At 32.6% G+C, this 22,878-nt stretch overlaps 1 protein-coding gene across 1 annotated transcript in view; it reads right to left on the bottom strand.

Moving 5' to 3' along the window:
* The window catches only part of LOC125054351 (hemocytin), a 64,199-nt gene extending 41,572 nt beyond the window's left edge, over positions 1–22,627 (bottom strand). The window contains exons 1-23 of the mRNA XM_047656181.1: positions 22,459–22,627; positions 21,995–22,183; positions 21,758–21,804; positions 18,261–18,420; positions 17,340–17,563; positions 14,992–15,183; positions 14,657–14,700; positions 14,195–14,355; positions 13,572–13,726; positions 11,189–11,331; positions 10,255–10,417; positions 9,388–9,512; positions 8,884–8,950; positions 8,210–8,311; positions 7,734–7,968; positions 6,809–7,004; positions 5,992–6,184; positions 5,113–5,201; positions 4,268–4,487; positions 3,659–3,829; positions 2,952–3,088; positions 2,203–2,321; positions 1,456–1,606 (exon numbers count right to left, since the gene is read on the bottom strand). Coding sequence (XP_047512137.1) covers positions 1,456–1,606; positions 2,203–2,321; positions 2,952–3,088; positions 3,659–3,829; positions 4,268–4,487; positions 5,113–5,201; positions 5,992–6,184; positions 6,809–7,004; positions 7,734–7,968; positions 8,210–8,311; positions 8,884–8,950; positions 9,388–9,512; positions 10,255–10,417; positions 11,189–11,331; positions 13,572–13,726; positions 14,195–14,355; positions 14,657–14,700; positions 14,992–15,183; positions 17,340–17,563; positions 18,261–18,420; positions 21,758–21,804; positions 21,995–22,183; positions 22,459–22,547 — 3,372 coding nt within the window. The 5' untranslated portion in view covers positions 22,548–22,627. The remainder of the gene's footprint in view (positions 1–1,455; positions 1,607–2,202; positions 2,322–2,951; positions 3,089–3,658; positions 3,830–4,267; positions 4,488–5,112; positions 5,202–5,991; positions 6,185–6,808; positions 7,005–7,733; positions 7,969–8,209; positions 8,312–8,883; positions 8,951–9,387; positions 9,513–10,254; positions 10,418–11,188; positions 11,332–13,571; positions 13,727–14,194; positions 14,356–14,656; positions 14,701–14,991; positions 15,184–17,339; positions 17,564–18,260; positions 18,421–21,757; positions 21,805–21,994; positions 22,184–22,458) is intronic.
* Between the last annotated feature and the right edge of the window lie 251 nt (positions 22,628–22,878).

Below are 22,878 nucleotides of genomic sequence, written 5' to 3'. Positions count from 1 at the left end.
CCAATAAAAAAACTCTTCTTAGTCTTCTTGCCCCGGGAGTTAGTTAAACAAATATTAGGTAACGGCGCCGTTCTAGATTTGTCTTAGAAAATCCTACTTCTAAATCGGACTTTAAATAAGAATCGTGCAAATGGGTTTTAAAAAAAAAAAATTTTGAAGGTTTTGCATTAAATATCAATATTATTAACAATAAAGTTTTAAAATACATTAAAAAATCATTATTTTTTTTTCAAATACACAATTACTAGTTTTTATTTATTTATTTACAATTAAAAATATAATTGATTATTTTTCCGACCCAAATATCGGCCAATAGAATTGCACCATTCGACGTCACGTGGTACAACCTACATGGTATTATACTGAATATTCATCTGACTAAATTGATTAAATTTTGACGTATTTAATCGGTTTACTTATTAAGCATATCACTGTTATGTCACTGATTTCACTTAATTTCTATTCGAAGCAAGACACGATCAGGCGCTGTATCAGAGATCAAGATTCAATTATTAATTAAGTGTTCGTCGAATCGAACTCAATTGAATCAGAACTTGAAACTGTCATCAGAAGGTCAACCGGTTCGAATTTTTATTGTTTTCTGTTATATTTATTTAATTAAGCTAAAAGAAGAAACCTATATTTAATTTTATGTTATCAATGTATTAGACGTCAAACGTTGTCAAGCTGTTTGAATAAATAGTATTGATACGCAGTACATCAAAGATGTCTATTGTTAATAACAAATTTTGTTTTTATTCTGCTATAAAAAATATTGATAAAGAAAGAAAGAATATTCTTTATAAAGTAACAAGAACAAAAGAAGAAAGGAAAAACACAACCTTTTCTCAATTTTACCACTACGGTGCAAACAAAATTCTAGTCGTTTTTAAACAATGTGCTCTTTTAAAAATATTAGGTATATATATATAACTTTCTATTTAGAAAAGATTAAATTTGCGTTTTATTTTTACTTTTTGCTGTCTTGTTTGTAATTCCTATAGTCTAATATAATTAACGTATATCTTTGTAAAATTTGTAACGTAATATTTATTTTTATTTTATTTTAAAAGGCACACTAACGAAACACATACAAACACTTACAGAGAACACATAACATAGAAAACAAGATACATGCATGTGCATCAATAACAAGTGTGCACAACATTTATAGGGAAACATTACAATGATGAAGAGAAAATAACTTCAACATTAAAAGTAAAAAACAAACTAGATTAAAAAAAAATACAAACATGCAATTTACAAATACATATAAAAAAAAAACAATAATTTTCAACTTTGCAATTATCACTATTGGTCACGGATCAACATTGGCTGCAGCATCTTACGCCTGAAGACATGGAGACTACACGTTTTTTTAGATACCATACACGTTGTTTTAGAACTAAATATATAGATAAAAAATACTTGCCTATAGTAATGAAAATAACATACCTTGCATGTAAGTGGTTGTCCAACAAGGCAAGTGGTGAAGTCCATATTGTTTGCAGAACTACAGTTACTGCGAAGGTCCTCAGCGGGCGGGTACGTTTGTATGTCCGCGGGTGTCGCTGGCACACATTCCCATTTCGCACCCACGCACGTGCTAATTAATTTATTTTATCAATTACATGGCATATTCTAACTGAAAGAGTGCCTTTATCCTGGAATCTGATTGGATGAATATTGACGTAAACGGAAATTTAGGAGAATTTTTTACACGCTTTATATTAGCTTCACCTGTATGTATGTATGTATGTAACCGACTCCTTCGGACTCGATTTTGACCAACTTTTAACGGACAGTTTTAATTCAAACTTTGCGCACCTGTCAAAGATCGATGACAATGCAATAATCCAAAAAAAATTAAAAAAAAATAACTAAAAAATAAATAATAGTTTAAAAAAACTAAAAAATACGCTTTTAAAGCACATCAGGTTGTTCGATAGACGAAAAATATTGCACAGAGCGCCCCACGCTTTTTCACAATAATACCAGTATTTTTTGTTCATTACCATTTTCAGCCTAAATTAGGAATTATTTTTCACTTTTTAGTTTGATGTGCTTTAAAAGCGTGTTTTTTAGTTTTTTTTTAACTATTATTTATTTTATAAATCGGTTATTATTTCATTGCAAGTGTTTAAAAAAGGAGTATGCTAACTTGTATCTTAATCCTACAGTTCAATTGCAAGTCATATTTACCATAATTCACGCTCTCGTCTTCCAGCGCGAACTTCTTTATACCCAGATTTGAACTCCATTCCCTTGTGGTAACACGGACATAGGCCAGTTGGTACACATTCGTTATTATTATCCAAAACCTAAGGAAAGAATAAAGAAATGTTCATACACGCTACTAAAATTAATCCTTCATAAGGTTATGCCCGAGAAATAAATGTAATGTATTAATTTTAATAATGGTTTGTTCTCCTGGTAAATAATTATACCAAACTGCTATCAAATATAAAAGTATAGACAATTTATCAGACAAATGAAAAAATGTATACATATATTGTAGCAATTTTTGTATTAAACTATACCAACAATTAAAACCAGACAACTCATGAGTTGAGCTTGAAGCTACAGAGTGCGATTCTCAACCCTGAGGTCGTGGGTTCGAACTCCGGATAGGCCAATGGACTTTAGTTTCTATAAGCTCACTCAAACGGTGAAGGATAAACCTGCCTAACCAGCGTGTATCAGACATAGAAAGCTGATCACCTACTTATTAAAAACAACAAATGATCACGAAACAGATACAGAAATTTAAATCAAAGACTAAAAGTTATAATTAATATCTTAGATATATCAGACTAATAGTTCAAATAGTGTTTATCTGTTGTTTAAAAATTAGTGTAGTTAATTTCGTGTAATAATGGTTTTTTTAGTCATTATATTTGTTAATTGCTATTATACATATATGTTTTTTATAATATATTTTTCTAAGTCACCTGTCCCGGTGGGCAAGCGCATCCCTCAACACAGCATGGCTTGCATTGTGACGTAGCTGAAAGCGCCAAATCGGAGCAGGTACGTAGACAACTATCCGCGCAAACTGTGTACTCCTGCCCACCCGTACATTGCAGTTCTATAGAAAAAACCATAGACTTACTTATACCTGACAATTAACGTCCATAAATTTGTCCCTTTTAATCGTAGCGTAAACACAATTTGAGAGAAAGAGACGAATATATTTTATTTAAACAGTACAGCACTTAGACGTTACGACTAGGAGGGTGCAGAAGCTAGAGAAAAGTTCCTACACAATACAATTATATGAAAGATTTTTCTATATATAAATAATAGTAACAAAACTACAAATGCTTAAATATATTTTAACAGTATAATATTTCTTCAATTAACTGATTGATTTTGTTAACAGACAAGTAGATAGTTATCTGTAAAAAATCTTACTTATTTACACTTGTTTTACAAAATAATTAAATAAAAATAACAATAAACTTAAAAAAAAGGAATCCTAGAAGAGATCGCTTGGTAGGGATAACCAAGCGATCTCTTCTAGGCAATAGTGACTAAAGAAAACAATAATAAAAAGGATTGATAAGAAGTGAAAGATAGCGAAACCTAATTTATATTACAAAATAAAAATAATAATTTATATGAAAAAAAAAATTAAATCTTAATATTAATAACTTACCACATTCCTTAACATTATATCTCCACTGTATCATGACGCCGGCTTTGGCGCAAGCCATAGCATAGTCTCCCAATATGGGGCAAAGGCAGCGCGATACATCTCCGTCGCACGCGCACATATCGTACACGCACGCGTCGTAGTACGGCTCAACGTCCACGTACCAGTGGCACGCTGTTAATTTAGATAAATTTAATTAAATAAACTTAAAAATTAATAAATAAAATGTTTATAAGGCTTAATTTCTTACAAAACATATTTATATTACTATTTTTTTTTCTCGATCCACAATATGCCATTGTGTCGAGGGACTTTTTTCCATCTCTTATATTGCTTATTTAAATTATTTAAGCTTTGTATACTATTGAGTAATGTATACTTTCTCATTATTAATAATTCTATATGGGCAAAGTTGCAAATTTTATAAGAGATTACGAAGAATATTTTTTAATTTAAAAAGAAATTACTCCATATTTAATACATTTTAAGACAGGTCGTAGACGGTACTACTAGACTTTCAGATTTCGGAAAGGCTGTCTTTAAATCGTTTAAAACTACATATAACAAAGTGATAAACACATCATAGAAAATAATTACTATTAACCAACTTACATTCAAAGAGCTTCGTCTTGAGCTTCGTACAGTACTGTTCAGCGGCGGCCTTATTCTCAACATTAGCTTTACATGGATGCTCTGGCTCGACTATCGCAGTATCATCGCAGAACTCGCGAGTCTTCCATTTGTTTGCAAATGCTAGAGCCGTTTGTTCTATATCACCCTCGGGAGTGAGAAAATCGTCTTTCTGGTTCAGGTTAAACGTTCCACATAGACCCTGAAACATGTCTTCATTTAAAACACAGATTCGGCAATTTCGGAGACCAAAAAAAAAAGGTGCGTGTACTTATGTACGCGCGTAAGAAGTTATACTTCTTTGGCTTTCTTTATTTTTTTTAAATATGAAATAATTAATAATAAATATTTAACGTTAATAATTTAATAATATTTAGTATATTATTTAATTATTAATTAATATTAATAATAATTATTTTATTATATTATTCATTCAATTTAATAACTAGGTATGTTACATAACCTTTTAACTAAGTAACAATAGGTCTTTGTGAAAAAGCATTGCTAAATTCCTTTGAAAAAATAATTAAAACTCCTTTATTTGTTTAAAAAGTACGACAAAGGTCATTATGGTCATTCAAAATTCTTGGCATAGCTGCTAACTTCACGCATATTCTATTTCTTTTTACTTGTAGATTGTCTTTTTCCCATCTCGCTCGCGCACGCTCGGCGCCCGGCTATAATCACACTGATAATTTTGTGTCACGGGTGAGCGCGCATCGTAAAATTTCACTCTCATAATTTTTTCATAACGCGCCTAAAGAAGTATAACTTCAAAAATAAACTATTTGGATACTAGGTTATGTGAATTTTAAATATTCACTTACAGCTGTTTTTTCAGTAAATGCGGGAGGAACATCCACGAATACTCTTGTATTGCCATCCCACCATAGGTCCACCTTGATCGGGAGTTGAACTAAAACAAGTCATAATTGCTATAATAAAAGCTAACATTGCGTAATATCAGTACTAAAACCTAGTATTTGCTCTTCAACTACTACTAAGAATTCTAAAGCACCTTATAAGCTCCAATATATCAATCAAACATGTAGGCACTGGCTCATAAAAGACGGCTTATCAGCCCAACATAAATACTAATTAGCTGGTAGCACAACTGCCTGGGGATGAGAGAATGTAAAGCGCGAAATAATTAGAGTATTTGATTGGTCAATAGCATCTCTAGTGCAATACGACACGTAAATGACACGTAATTTGATACGTCATAATATGACGTCACAACCGAACGAAACCTTGTACATTCTCATCCCCAAGTTCCATTCTCCATAATGGAATTCCCAGTCTAAAAAACGGCCCCATGTTTAAAAGTATCATCTATATATATAATAAAATACATACTAAGTATGTGTGTTTAAGTAAGAAGTGTATTTTTACGTTACATACATATAGTATCATCTATATGTATGTAACGGGTTATTTTGAGTTTTTTTTTTTTTTTGTTAATAATTTTTGTAATTCTTGTACTCTCTACCCTCTGTCGGTGTTTCTTTTTCATTATTCTACATTAGGGTTGCCTGGAAGAAATCGCTTGTTAGCGATAAGGCCGCCCGTTGCCTTATAACTTTTTGTAACATGTTTTTTTGTACTTTTGTTATGTGTATGTTAATAAGGTAATAAAGCATAAATAAATAAATAAATAAATATTTTTTTATTTATATTTAATAAACTATAGCAAAAATATATCTCACTTATGATAAACAAAGATGAGGCAGCCCGTATCCTTATATCTCCGACTGTGACAGGGAGTGACGATATTTCCTTCCCATTGACCAGAATAAACCCGCCTTGTTTCATATGGATATTCGCTCCCTTATAAGCAAGGCTTACAGCTTTCGTACATGATGGCTTGCCTTCACCTTTGTATGGAGCTAGATTCATAGCCTAAAAATTAAAAATATATTTTTCAAGAGGTAACTCGTACTTAATAATATTGTTTCATTATTATTTTTATTTCTCCTGAGTTTATCGAAGTGTTAACGTTTATTTACAATCCACAAAAAAAATATGAAATAATGTATCTGGCAAACCCTTAGTTCCAACCTAAACTATTTTTAATTTTGCTTTCAGGCTTTAGCGATTTAAATACATACTTGAAAGCTATATCTCATTATTTATTTATTTTACAGAAAAATACTACAAAAAATTGTGTGACAGTGGAACATAAATAGATGACAATGTTTTCGTGCACCGAAGTGTCGAAATTCATTTCAATCAAATTATAATTATTGGTTTACAATGTTAAGGCGATAGGTACAAAGTGAGACAGTAGGATCCTGTGATTGATGCCCGTGCCAAGTGTCGAGGTACAGGTTAAAGTTGATCTTATGTTTGTACAAGTAGGTAAATATAAAATAAAAGAAACAAACAAAGAATATAATATTACGAATACTTTTTTATAGTTTGATCAATGTCGTAGTTTTGAATTAATTAGAATATAGAAATTAAAAAACGAATTTAAATTTTATTATAAAATCGCCATAAATTCAGCATATATAAAAACATTACCTCAGTAATAGACCCTAGACAGGCGACATTTTCAACTTCAATGGTCAAATTGTCAGCTTTGAGCAGGGTATAGGTGCAATGGCCCATGAAGTCGTATCTGAGTCCGTCAAACGTTGTGTAATGGGGATCTCCAACGGCACCGCAACGTGCACCACACGGAGTTTGAGTACAAATCCATTCGCCTGCCTGGCACGTACTTGAAGGAGAAGAATAAAATTATTTTTGTAGAATAATTCATTATTTAATTCGAAAATTTTCTTACTTTATTAAGTAAAATTAATTTTTTTTTTGTATTTAAAGTGTCATTGCGTCGTATATGGTACGCCATATTATATAATACTAGCTGACAGTTTAGCCATGTATATCATTTATAATAAGAAAATAGGGGTTGATCGTAGAGGGGTGAAAGTTAGGGGTTGTATGTATTTTTAATGCTGTATCATAAAAAAATAAAAACAGAAAAAAATATCTAAAAAAAAAATTAGGGGTGGACTACCCTTAACATTTAGGGGGATGAAAAATAGATGTTGTCCGATTCTCAGACATACCCAATATGCACACAAAATTTCGGAGGAGTTTAACCACAAACACCGCGACACGAGAATTTTTTTATATATTAGATATAAGCCAGTGGTCATGCTTTGTGACTTCCAAAGCAATTTGCATATAAAGCCCTGCCTTTGAGCAGTGAAATATCATAATTATATAAAGAAAAATTATCAACAATATATTTATTATATACCTACATAAAGTTATTTATTTTCAAATAAGGTAGACCTTGTTAAACATTATAAGTTTCTCTATTTAACTTTTTTAATCATATTAGCTAATTACAATAATACTACAATAGTGTAACTGTTCCGATTATTTCGTTACCCATAAATAATTACTAGAGAATAGACAGTAATAATCCAAAAAAACTTACCAAGTATTACAGCTCTTAGGAACTACAGCTCCAGGTGGAAAGATCTGTTTCCTAGCTCTACAGGGGCACTCGCTCTTTTGCACACACTTTCCTCCTTCCAGAAGGAAACCTTCAGGACAGAAGCAGCCTTCCACGCACGAAGAATCGTTCAGAGGCGCAGCGTATGGGAAAGCACAGCTGGGTTGGGTATCAGGTCCACATGAACGGTAGATTTTACCAGCGGGACATTGCATTGCTATAATAAAATAGTTTTGTCATTATTTGCGGATTTCTTGGCTCTTACGCTATCTTTCATAGACTATTTAGGTGCAAACAAACTCTGTGGTAAAGTGTTAAATGTCAAATGATCATTCGATTTGTAAAGAAATAGTGCCATTAAAATGAATACGTATGTAAACTTAACCATTTTTTTAACAATATTTTTTTTAATTTAATTTGAATTCTTAGAAATTTATATATAAGCCGATAAAACTTACGACAAGTCTCGGAGTCCCTCCAGGCCCCCATCTCCTCAACTCCATGTCTCAAGCATTCCTTAGCATATACTGCCACTGTTCGGCATGCGCATTCTTCTGCACCTAAAGTTAATTATTTATAATTAAAGAACAATATAGTACTTAGACTAGTACTATCAATGACCCATATTTTAATAAATTCACAAAGTTTAGCGTCACCTTTCCTATGTCACGATGTTTCGTCGTTGAAGTAGTGACATTAAACTATAGTAAAAAAAATTTTTTTTTTCCTTTTTTTGGAAAAAATATAGTCAGACTCCTCAACTGTTACATTGCATTCATTCGTTACAATATCAATTAATATTTCATTATTTCGCTGATATTCTATTGTTGCACGCGAGAGGTTTAACATAGAGTAAAAATAAAATCCTCTATCATTTAAAGCATCCCGATAACCCAGGAACCGTATAAATACAAAAAAATTATAAAAATGTTGATGTCTACATCTAATATAGTAAGATTTAACGTCAATAAACTAAGTACATCGGAGAAATTATCATACAAATGGTTTTACTTTTATTACCAATTATGAAAACAAGTAATAGAAATACTTATTATAATTTTTTTTTAAAGGCGGCAACGCACTCGCGAGCGATCAGGAGAGCGTCCAACCCGTTATATTAAAAAAAACTTACTTAAGCTTTCAGTACAGGCGCAATAGTCCCACTGGCATGCTTCTAGCAGCTGACTTACATCCATTACCTAGACGAAAAGTTTCATCAATATTGTTATAAGATTCCCGTAGGCTAGAGATATTATAACTGTTTTAATAAATAAAATAAAAATGTGTTTATTCATTTGACGACAATTTATTATAATGTGTAAGATTTGGGAACCCTTTTAAGTTAAAAAAATACCTGTGTTAGGGTTCCCAGCTATATATATATATATATATATATATATTTAGTTTTACTAAACAATTGTTTTATTGTTTCATCAGGAACCGAAACTATTTACAAAGTTACGGGTCATGTAGCATATTATACCTTTAAGACAATCCATTATTAACTCAATTTGTTTAACAAAAAATATCCAACATTTTCCAAAAAAAATATTCAAAATTAAACATTTTAATGATAACATTTTATTGCCTCCTTAATTGTAGCTAATCCGAAATTTTGAGCAAAAGTCAACAATACCTTAGAGCATTTCCTAAACTTGTCTTTGCTGAAGATACTCGCGCAGAACTGTACCGCCTTCTTGACAGCTACGTCCGTCTCCTCTAAACACGCGCTCATTTCCTTTGTTACACCGTCACATATGTCTGAAAAGGCAAAATTATACACTCTAGACATTAAGAAACCAAAAGAAAACATTTATTATGCGCATATTAAAGGGACAAGATTATATAACCTTATTCATTATGCTCCGGATTTTATTGTTGCGCGTGCGCATTCTATAAGTTTCTCGTCTTTTATTAAATTATTGTCTCTGTATTTTCTTACCTGCACTTTACGATATTTTTTGATGCTTTAATTACATTAAGTATATAAGTCTGTATACGTGTTTACGCAACTAGTTAAATAAATTATCTTATTTTTTACCAATTTAATGTATGGTAAAAACAATCATACAAGCATCACTGTAACATTTTACGTTTGTTATAAAAGTTTTTAAACCCGAAAAAAATATCTATTAAAAATTGCGATAAAATTGAATTCTAATTTATTGGACCTGCTGCAGCTTAATGCCAGAATGTGGTGGTAGGTGGCACAGAATAGAGAGCGCTGGAAATTTGCCGATTCGGAGTTAAGACATTTTTTGGGTTAGAGCCAGAGGAGTGAGTGTGAGTAAATTATTGGCAATTTCTCTTTCTCTTAGGATGACTGAATATAACTCATCCGTCTAGTCATAAGGATCATTTGTCACACATGATTTATAAGATACCTTAAATTTATTACACAATTTTTTGTATATAGTAAAATGAAAAAAACTTATATAATTTTGTGCTGAAATTTCGGGAATCGAACTCAGCACCACGGTTATTATAAATTTGTAAGACATACCACCAATTTTATTGAGCTGCCAGGAAGCGATCATAACGGACTTTGTTTTAGCGATGTGCCCTTCTTTCGTTGTCATGTCATTCTCGGGATTGCTGTCCAGCGTTCCACATAGACCTTCTGTCTTATTCCAAAGGGCTACTGTCCCTTCTACTATTATCAAATTCTGGAATAAGAACAAATTATTAACACCAATGTTAGCATGAACAATTTGGGAATATAATTTATTTGCAGCAAAAATAATAATTTTCACACTACCTTAAACTACTAACAGTTTATTTATTTTTAATAAGAGGGAACACAAGCCTACGGTTTGCTAAAAAGGTCTGTAATCACAGCCCATGGACACCCATTTTAGTGGGTGCCCGTGCGTTGCCGGTATTTGAGAGAGGAGTATATATAATTTATTAAACAGTTGGAGGTCGTTCGCCAGTTCGCAAAAGTGAAGCGGACCGTGGAAATTATATTGCCTATATTTACAATAAATAGTTATTCATACATTCATTACTCAGCCAAACCTATCGTAAACAAATCCATTGCAATACAAATAAATCTTGTAATATAATATAAATTATTTCCAATGTATGTTAAGTTGGAATCTAATTTGCACTTTTCATTTGAATCTATCGGAATAGTGAAACAGAATGATAATAAGTGAGTAGCAGGTTTATTCTGTAACCAATAGCACTTCTTATTATAAGCGCTTATACTACTATCCGTAAATCATTCATTCAGACATTATGAGAATAAATGTCTTTAAACCTAAGATCCGCGGAAATTATTTTACTTAATTTGATTCACTTCTTAATTTCAATTAATAAGTGAAAATCGGATTAACAGAGTAGCGCTGCTGGTAAATCTTAACATATTTAATTTTCTGAATTTCATATCACAAAAAATATAATTATGATTCCATAAATAATTAAAAATGTCTTACATTGAGATCCCATTTGATAGTCACTCCTAGCATGTCCAAGTTAACAATAATCAAGTCCGTCGGCATGTCCACTCTTATTCCAGGTAGAGAGGCAGGTATCGGAATCAGACGTTTTGTATTGCGGAAAATCACTGCGTTATCCTCTGAAACATTAAAGGATCTTTTTGAGAAATTGGGTCACTTGTCTTTATGCAAAAGTTCTGGCTTGGTTACGTTGTAGAATTACTCTATAACGGTCAGCAATGATTTGATAAGCAAAATTGTACAAGGTTGGCTTTGGACTTGCATCTAGCACTGTGCATGTGTGTGTGCTGTGCACGGCTGTTTTATTTAACGAGTCCAAATATTGGTAAATACTAGTCATCATGTCTCAGTTCAAGTAACACTAAAGAAAGAAAGACCAGTAAAAATTATCAGTTTTTGAGTAATAAGATAAACGATTAACATTCGTTGGCAGAAGAATTTCCTTGTCAACGTTTCCGAAGGAATTCCTTGTACGTTAACAAAAGAAATCTGTCAACGTTTCCGAAGGAATTCCTTGTACGTTAACAGAATAATTTCCTTGTCAACGTATCCGAAAAAAATCCTTGTACGTTAAAAGAAGAATTTCCTTGTCAACGTTTCCGAAGAAATTCCTTGTACGTTTACAGAAGAATTTCCTTGTCAACGTTTCCGAAGAAATTCCTTGTACGTTAACAGAATCATTTCCTTGTCAACGTATCCGAAAAAAATCCTTGTACGTTAAAAGAATTTCCTTGTCAACGTATTCGAAAAAAATCCTTGTACGTTAAAAGAATAATTTCCTTGTCAACGTATCCGAAAAAAATCCTTGTACGTTAAAAGAAGAATTTCCTTGTCAACGTATCCGAAAAAAATCCTTGTACGTTAAAAGAAGAATTTCCTTGTCAACGTTTCCGAAGAAATTCCTTGTACGTTAACAGAATCATTTCCTTGTCAACGTATCCGAAAAAAATCCTTGTACGTTAAAAGAAGAATTTCCTTGTCAACGTATCCGAAAAAAATCCTTGTACGTTAAAAGAAGAATTTCCTTGTCAACGTATCCGAAAAAAATCCTTGTACGTTAAAAGAAGAATTTCCTTGTCAACGTTTCCGAAGAAATTCCTTGTACGTTAACAGAATCATTTCCTTGTCAACGTATCCGAAAAAAATCCTTGTACGTTAAAAGAAGAATTTCCTTGTCAACGTATCCGAAAAAAATCCTTGTACGTTAAAAGAATAATTTCCTTGTCAACGTATCCGAAAAAAATCCTTGTACGTTAAAAGAAGAATTTCCTTGTCAACGTTTCCGAAGAAATTCCTTGTACGTTAACAGAATCATTTCCTTGTCAACGTATCCGAAAAAAATCCTTGTACGTTAAAAGAAGAATTTCCTTGTCAACGTATCCGAAAAAAATCCTTGTACGTTAAAAGAAGAATTTCCTTGTCAACGTTTCCGAAGAAATTCCTTGTAAGTTAACAGAATCATTTCCTTGTCAACGTATCCGAAAAAAATCCTTGTACGTTAAAAGAAGAATTTCCTTGTCAACGTATCCGAAAAAAATCCTTGTACGTTAAAAGAATAATTTCCTTGTCAACGTATCCGAAAAAAATCCTTGTACGTTAAAAGAAGAATTTCCTTGTCAACGTTTCCGAAGAAATTCCTTGTACGTTAACAGAATCATTTCCTTGTCAACGTATCCGAAAAAAATCCTTGTACGTTAAAAGAAGAATTTCCTTGTCAACGTATCCGAAAAAAATCCTTGTACGTTAAAAGAAGAATTTCCTTGTCAACGTATCCGAAAAAAATCCTTGTACGTTAAAAGAATAATTTCCTTGTCAACGTATCCGAAAAAAATCCTTGTACGTTAAAAGAAGAATTTCCTTGTCAACGTTTCCGAAGAAATTCCTTGTACGTTAACAGAATCATTTCCTTGTCAACGTATCCGAAAAAAATCCTTGTACGTTAAAAGAAGAATTTCCTTGTCAACGTATCCGAAAAAAATCCTTGTACGTTAAAAGAATAATTTCCTTGTCAACGTATCCGAAAAAATCCTTGTACGTTAAAAGAAGAATTTCCTTGTCAACGTTTCCGAAGAAATTCCTTATACGGTAACAGAAGAATTGCTTTGTCAACGTTTCCGAAGAAATTCCTTGTCAACGTTTCCAAAGAAACTACCAAATAAAGAACTAAAAAAACTTGAAACTTGAAAACGAGATCAAACTAACCTAACCCAACCTAGGGTTCATAATCAAATCTTTGAGTTGCTTGAGCTAGAAATTTTTAAAAAATTATAGCAAGAGTTTTTGTTCTTGTTTACAGACTACCTGAAGAATTTTACAGAATTTCTGATAAATTCAATTTATAATTCAAAATGTAACTGACCTCCAATACTAAGCGCGTACATCTTATCTTCTAAATATATGGTGATCTCAGAGGGGCAATATCCTCTTCTCTTGCACTCCGGTTGTCGGATAGCTACAGTGTACTTGTGGTCTAAAGAATCGCGTACTAGGATGTGTTGGCAGGGAGATTCAAAACTAAAAATGTTAGAATTTATTTACATGTCGTACTATTATATCAATTGGTACTGTGGGCGCATTTTGCTGTTGTATTTTGAATGAAAGGAAGTTAATATATAGCAAGAGTGTCACTCGCACGATTTTTGAAAACGTGCCGAAACATAATCGAAACGTCGAGCTATGTAAATAATATAGTATATATATACAGCGTATATATAAAGAAATATAATTTAAAAGTGTAGTACTCGCTTAGTACAATAAGGAAATTCGACATTAAAAAATTAATAATTTTTCCGCCAAAAATTAACCACATCTAGCGTCTTCTAGTAAGCTTATGTATAACTGTTAAGTAGACTTTCTCATATAAACTACTAGTTCAGGTATCACAAAATCCAATTTTAAAGAAATAATGTGTTATGTAGTATATTTACAATATACCTAAAGTATAGTATGTATCTCTTTATTTATGATGACATCTGGACCTACCTGTAAATCTTGCCATCAAAGGTCTTATAATGAGTTCCGGCCCAGGTCAAACAGCTTCCACCTTTGGGAGTCAAATCTTGTACCACGATTATTGGGTGGCCTTCCACAGAATGCGGGGTTGTCACCTCAGTAGCATTTGGAGTGTATATTGAATAGTACGTCTACAGAAAAATATATTACTTTATAAAAAACAAACTTTAGGGTTAAAAAGTAGGGTAATACAGAAAGCATGCCGTAAATAAAATGCTTGCCGAGCGATTATTACTAATACATATTTAATAATTTCAGAAAAAAACGTCGCAAGTAGATATAAAATATTATCTTACATTTAAAGTAAACTTTTATGAACTGCCAATGATTATAAAATTGAATTTTAGTATTGGTATCGTGCTTAGACTTACAAAAAACGAACCAATTTTATTTAGTTTATTGATGTTATAATATATAAATAACCCGACTTACATCAGTATAGTGATGGTTGCTTGGTGTTATAATGACGACTTCGTCTGAAAACAAAAGAAATGCGATACCATAATTTAACGTTCCATACATGGCGGCGTAATTGCTATTACTTTGCCCGTATTCTATAAAGTCAATAAAATTTAAACCTAATTTCAAGAGCTTTCAAACATATTTGGTCTAGACGAGATTGTGACTTCAGATACAAATTCAAATATGAGCCTAAGACCTAATGCCCTTCCACGATACGTACGATTCACGTAGGATTAGTAGCAGTTACGAGTGTTTTGCATATAGAATTGTTATTGATTTAATCAATGAAAATTTAATTATCTTACCAAAAACACAATGTGGTATAGGCTGTGGTTCAAATATTCCAGTACTATATAGGCAGGTGTATAATTCAGAAGCGGGAGAGCTGAAGGACGCGCCAGTAGGGCAAGTGAGTTTGCAAGAGAATTTCTCCATATCTCCAAAACAGCTGTAGCCACCATTGAACGCCAACTTACGGATGTCACAAACGGTTGCAGCTGAAAAGATTTTGAAATATAAAATCTGGAATTCTTAATAACGTACAAAAAGTCCTGGTCTGAAATAAAAACTCAAAATTTAATATTGTTACCACGAGATATGTAGTGTTAATGACTACAATATTATATTTGTATAATGTCATATTTAAAAGTCCCAAAACAACATGCATACTACATGAAAAATATAACACAAAAAGCAAGACACACATAATATCGAATGTAATGAAAGAAAGAATTTAGATCATAAGGCGAAGTTATAAAAATTAATAGACAACAGCAACAATCACCATATATAAATATATCAAAACCACTTGATTAAGATGATTATAAATAATCTGTATGTGTCTTATAGAAGACGTTTTTATTATAAATATATCAATAAGCAAAAACCTGTATATAAATAAATAAATAAAATAAAATAAAAAATAAAAATAAAATAAAAAGCCTTTTATTTCTTGCTTACTATAAGTATTACAATTTCATAACAATACTTAATTTAATGTTTTTTTTTTGCAAGAACCCTCTCCATGAAAGGTAAAGGCCTCCTCCAGAGAAGACCAGTATTCTCTGTTTTCTGCCGCTCGTAACCAATGAGTGCCTGCCACTTTTGTGATGTCGTCTACCCAGCGTGCATTTGGTCTTCCTCTCTTTCTTTGTCCTAGTGGGCCTGTCCATTGTGTTGTCTCTCTTGTCCATCTATTATCGCTTAGCCTCGCTACGTGACCCGCCCATCGCCATTTGAGCTTTTGTGAGTAGTTGAGGGCGTCAATGGCTTGAGTTTTCTGTCTTATATGAGTGTGGCGGATCTTTTGGATTTTCCTTATTTTCAGAATGCTCCTCTCCATACTCCTTTGGCTGGATATAATTTTATTTTTTACTTTTCTAGTAAATTTCCAAGTTTGGCAGGCGTATGTTAATGAGGGCAGTAGGCAGGTGTTCATAACTTTCGTTTTCATTCGTATAGTCATTTTACTTTTGAGTATTTCTTTGAAGCTCCAGAACTTTTTCCATGTGATGTTGATTCTTCTCTCTACTTCTTGTTCGTTATTTTTTTGGCTAAATGAAATTTGCTTTCCCAGGTAAATGTAGGCGTTTACATATGTTAGGGGTGAGTTTTCCAGGTATATTGGTCTTTCAGTATGGTTCGTCATGACGTTAGTTTTTGTTAGGTTGATTTCCAAGCCCACTTTACGACTTTCTTCGTGTAGAGCGTTAATCATTCCTTGTAGTTGGTTTGTATTTTCTGAGAGCAGGACTATATCGTCAGCAAATCTTAAATGACTCAAGTAACGTCCTTTTATATTTATGCCAACTTTTTCCCAAACTAGTTTACCAATGATGGCCTGTAGCACCGCTATGAAGATAGTTGGCGAGAGTGGGTCTCCCTGCCGTACACCTCTGCTTATTTGTATGGGTGGTCCTGTAGTCTCTAGCTTGACTCTGCTAGTACTGTTATCATAGATATTTTTTATAACTTTTATGTAGTCTAGTGGTACTTCTTGAGAGAGTAGCGTATCCCAAATTGATGAATGGAACAGAGAGTCAAACGCTTTTTGGTAATCGATAAAGGCAATATAGGCAATATAGAGTGGTCTTTTGAACTCTTGGTATTTTTCTATCCTGTATATATAGACTTTTTAATTCATGGTCTATTCGCTAGTTTTCGCTTGGACCGAAAAATCGAGTTTCCTTCAGTAATTTTTAGTTTTAACAATTACTAACCGAAACCTCCACTACATTCATCAAAATTTGGTACATTATAAACAGCGTTAGACTCTTATCCCAGTGGTGCTAAACCAATAGACTTTCTGTCATGTGCACTTTAACAGTCGCTCATTCGGTAATGGAAAACATCGTAAGGAAACCGGCATACCTTAGACCCACAGAGTCGTCTGTATGTATCAGGCACATAAAGCTACTACATACCTAAAAAACAAATGATCACTAAACAGATACAAAAATCTGTGGCGTTAAAGGCCGTCGCACCACTTTTTTATTTGAACGTATCTGTTGAAAATAATTCGCGGGATTCTTGGTTATTAAAAGTGCAAATGGCACATGCATTAAGTCATCTCATTATAATAGATAATATAGGATCAGAACCTTAAGGGAGACATTAAGAGTGTAGTTAATAAGTATATTTTATATTCTCTTACCATATTGACACTGCGGTCCTCTGTATTCTGAGGGGCATTGACAAGTATTAACAGCGAGACACACCCCTCCATTAACACACGGTGGGTCACATTCAGGTGCACAGTCGGGAATCGAAGTTATATCCGCACGTGTTGGCTGCCAGTGGCCATTCTCACAACGCAAATTAGCCACCGCTGTCCCATCGATGAACTTGTGACCTTTGACGCATTGAATTGTACACATTCTGAGAAACAACAATATGTATGAATAAGTTAAAAAAATTATATGTATTTTGTATTGTTTTATACAAAATTTATCTTGGCATCAGCGCTGGAACGATTATAGCCTTGCGATTCTGTAACTCACTTTTCGAACTCTCACGGCGGTTTCCGCAGCGGCGGTCGCGCTCAAATCAGTCGTGAAGTGAGTTACAGTCGCAAGGCAGTACACGATTTTGATATCGTGGAACTGTAGTTTCGTTTTATCTTAAAGGCAGACAATCTGCGATCACGTTTTCAGAGTCAAATTTGTTGCTTCGACAATACTTTTCGACTTCTGCACGCCCAAATGAATCCCTAATAGGAATAGTGAATCCCTACCGTCGGGAGATGAAATAGAAAACCTAGCATTATTATAGGGTTTGCTACTATACCGTAGGTCTGCAGAACAGCGTTCCTTGGACCACAATATTCGTAGCGCTTCTATTACAATATTCAGGTACTCTTACCTTTATCAGGCATCAGTCTCACAGACTTGCTTTTTCCATTAACAGAAGTGAGAATATAACTGTCACTTGCTTATGTTCTAAGTTTAGGTTTTTGTGAGAAAAATAAATAAATAAATAAAAATATTACAATATTGGGATTGTTTAATATTTTGGGAGTTACAGAGTTCCGGCACAGAAAAGCTATAAGTAACAATAAAGCTCAAGCGATACTTACTCAGCTGAACATTTTTTGATTGCGTTTTGCGGAGTTGGTGGGTAGACCAGGCACGGCTTCTTTTCAAACTCACAAAACTTGCCGTCGAAGTTCGGCGGACAAAGACATGTGTTTGTATCGATACAAATGCCGTTGTTCTTGCATTCTACATCGCATTTTGCTAAAAGAGAAAACTTAAAATTTAAGCATGGTCAAAATCAAATTATTATTAACCTTTGATTAGATATACATATATTGTAAAAAAAACCGTGTGTGTTCACGCGTTAGAAGTTATACTTCTTTGGCGTAACAATATAAAAATCTTTTCAAAAATTTTATTTTCGCCTACGTTGATAGAAAAAACGACACTAACAATAGAAAAAAATGTACTCTTATCATTTTTCCCTAACGCGCCAAAAGAAGTATAACGTCAAAATCGTTTTTCAATGGTAAAATTAACTCACTAAAGTAAAGCGTCAAATACTACTACATATTATTGACATTGCTTGACCGCCAGGATCAAGTTTAATCGCACTATTTTCTGTTTTTTCGTCATAATATCAAAGTACCTTATTTAAGTTACTAAAAAATATTCTGATGAAGCAGGATAAAATACCATAGATAAAACATTGGAAGATACTCAGTATCATATTTGGCAGGGCTCTAGAAAAAAATATAACTACAACTTTACGCGCCCTGGACAAATAATATATAAAAATGTAATCAAATAATAATCAATAAAAATGTAGTCAAATAATAATTTCACAGTATAATCAAATCTCGCCTATCCGAATTAAATAATATCTACAGGGAAAATCCTGTATGATCCACCCACGCGTAGTGGATATGGGCAGAATATATTATTCAAATCTGAAAACTAATAAATAATGTGATGCAATGTACCACATTTCATATAACAGATTAAAAAAATCATAATTTATGAAGCATTGTATGATTTCCTGATATATTTGAGATAAAATATGCAGCCGGTACGCGTTAGAGTGAGACAGAATATATAGGCGTGTTAGTCTGAGTCTGGTAGAGTGGTAGATTGAATTAATATCAAAGTAAATACTGCATGAATAAAAAATAAATAATTATAATAGCATAAGTTAATAAAAAATGCTATGCAATAGCTTTACCGCGGCAGTCCCCGAGTGCCACACGTTTTTTTTAGTCAAGAATCTTGAAAATTTCACGATCAACCTCATTTTCATTTTCTTATTATAATAGAACGTTTAAGGGAAACGAGGTGTTAGGGTAATTTAAATGATAATGGTACTCCACAGTAATCATACGTTAAAATACCGAATTTATAGCATCACAACGACCTTAAGCGATAAAAGGGAACCCAACCCAAACAGATCGCTTATCCGTAGCAATGCATATATATACAGATTCTATAAAAAAGACCCATGACACACTTGCAAGATGCACAAATGCATTTTATCTATGACATTGAGGCCTATTTAGGTCGCAAAATTAAAAGCGTCGCGACAACCGGCCGATATTAGCTCAAACATCCGTTGATACCCACCCACGCACCGATAGTAAGCACTAAATGTTTAATTTAGGGTTTATTTGTGCACTAAAATGTAAAGGTCGTGATATGTGACTGATATTTTTGGCTGAAAATGATTTTATAATAATCATATATTATTACTTTACATACAATTATTGTTGCTGATCATTTTTATCTCTATTTTCATTATCATTATGTAGTACATATTTCAAGTTAACGGCTTTAACATTAAATATTTACTACATATATTGTGAAAAATTGTTTTTATTTTTATTTTGATACTAACTCACTAAAGTAAAGCATTACATAGATTATTCATTTTCTTGCTACATTTTTGCCAGAAGCAATTTCAATTAATCAAATAAGCTTTTAATGATAAGCGTTAAATGATATAAAAATAATAAATATAAAAGAAAGATTGCAAAAGATTTGCAAATGCCTGTGACAATATACATTTTTCACTGGAACAAGTAAAAAAGTTACAAAAAGTTTATTTTACTAAGGTTTAGAGCAGTGTTTCCCATAGTGGGACCCTCGCCCCATAGGGGGCAATTTGATTGTCATTCGAAAACTTATTAAAATTACTTGAAATTTATTTCAGTTTTTCATTATGTTTTGAAAATTTACTTACTGTGTTTCGTTAACAATTTCCTAGTAATTTCTTCCTCAAACCTATAATTTAAATTACGCTAATGACCAATTAACGTTCCTGAAGCCATTAGAATAAACATTGCTAGATTAATAAATATTGCATTTCATCAAGATCTTTTTGAAGTTATACTTCTTTAGGCGCGTTATGAAAAATTGAAGAGAGTGAAATTTTACGATGCGCGCGCACCGTGACACAAAATTAACAGAATGAAGTTGACCACGGTAGATGCTACGGCATATTGGACATAATTTAAAAACAACATTCGAATAATAATAGAATTTATGTTACACTTAATGTAAGAGAATAATAATAAATATTTATTTATTTAATTTTTCAAATGTAAACTGAACTTTATTGACTATAATGACTGCTTTTCCAGTCTTTGATTATTTAATTGTAATTAATTATTTGCATGCAATCAAAAACTATTTTTAAAAATGCCAAAGAAGTATAACTACTTACGCGCGTACATAAGTACACGCACCCTTTTTTCTTAAATTGAATTTGTATTTTTATGATTCTAATTTACTACAAGCCGGGAAACGATAGTGTCATTGGAGATGTGGTGGTGAGGTCCATTCTCAACCAAATATAGATCACCACAAGACTCTTAACTATCATTTACAAACGGGTGCTCATACCGAGCTCATATAACCTTGGAATTTACAGATTATCACTTAGGGACTATCGCAGAGGGCTTCCGACGTATTCATAACTTTACTAATGTTATACTACAATCCACAGATTATCACTTATAACGTAATATCCGCAGAGGGCTTCCGATGTATTCAGAACTTTGCAAATGTTATATAATCCACACTACTATACATTTTTTTGTTTTAGGTAATATCATTAGATTGAATCTGCAGGTCATCACCCTTTTATACCTTTTTGGGTTTGAGCAAGGAAGTCTTGCCTGTTCACATAGAGGGAAAAGTACATAGGTGCCGGGATTTGAACGCAGGGCTACAGTTAGTTACAGTTCAACCCAAATTCAGGATATTTTTATGTTTATTTTACACCTGATACTCGGATTTATGTAATATAATTTAAAATCGATGAATTAAAAATATTAAATGTGAATCACATTATTCGAGCTAACAGTTACCCTTTGTTCATAAAACGTAACAGTATTAGACTTTATGTATACGTATATACGCCTGTCCACCCAAAGCCTACCCAAACAACGTGCTTCAGTAAGTCTAGCGCTTGATTGATGCATTTGTCTTGCATAAAGAGAGATCAATCATCTTGCCAGTAAAGAAATGTATTAATGATGTTGACATAAAAAATATCTGTCTCACTCGCGGTTAGGATTAAGGAGGCTTTTTTATAGCTTCTTACCTGTGTAAGCAGAGTTGGCATTGCCGTAGAATTCCTTGTAATTTGGCCTGAAATATTTTATAATATTACTTACTTTAATTTCGGCTTATCATATAACATAAAACTAAAAATACATTATTACATAAGTGCCTATTTATTAAGGCAAGGCAATACATATGAACTCTACAATTAGAATATAGATATTGTCGCACACAATTACTTGTATTTAAATATAAGATTCAAAATAATAAAACTTACGCCATTCCTGAACTCTGCCACGACCTCCTCTCGCCATACGCAGTTTTTGTACCAGCGGTCTTAGTGCCACTATAAGTCTTCCTAGGGACTGTTTTCGTTCCAGTGTACCTCCGAGTATACGCGGTTTTCGAGAATTGCTGATTTTTCAGATACGCAGGTACGTATGCAGGTGCCTGTACGTCGGATTGGCTGCGAAAGTACGAAAAGTTGTAAAAGGAAAATTGTAACAATGGATATAAGCAGGTACAGTCAGTATTATTTTTTTTTATACATTATCATTTTAAGAAACAGATCGTTAAAGTGTGTCCACTACACAAGCTTCCCATTTCCCGCCAATACTTTCTTCTAGGTCCCTAAAATATAATTTTTAAATCGGCGTATTTTTTTAACATACATATAGCAGTAGAAAATACACATAGTCATTAATATAGGTAATTAAAATCTTATTAAATATTGAAACTTACGGATTTTGTTCACTAGAATAGATTCCATAGCCAGCATCTGATATCCATAGACTACATAAAAAAATAAATCCATGAAGGATTAAAAACATCTTGTTATTATTTAATTGATGCCATTTATTATTAAAATACTAAATACAATTACCAGCTTGAGAATTTCAAGCTGTACTGATTTGTCCAAAAGTGTTATCATTCGTTTTATAAATCAGGAAATTCATACAACTGAATCCTTTTGATAAACAATATACTAAATAGGGTTCTATATTTATCCGTTGCGGGTTCTCCATTATATATTTTCTATGTCCCAGCAGAATTTTATGATTGATAATTTATATAGGTATGTATTTTAAAATGGTGCACTATAAACTTGAGTTTTAGCGTACCACTTTTTTCTATAAACTATATAAAAAAAGGAAAAGAAAG

The sequence above is a fragment of the Pieris napi genome, chromosome 12 (genome assembly GCF_905475465.1).
Source record: "Pieris napi chromosome 12, ilPieNapi1.2, whole genome shotgun sequence".
NCBI lineage: Eukaryota > Metazoa > Arthropoda > Insecta > Lepidoptera > Pieridae > Pieris > Pieris napi.
This window is presented reverse-complemented; position numbering and strand designations above follow the sequence as displayed.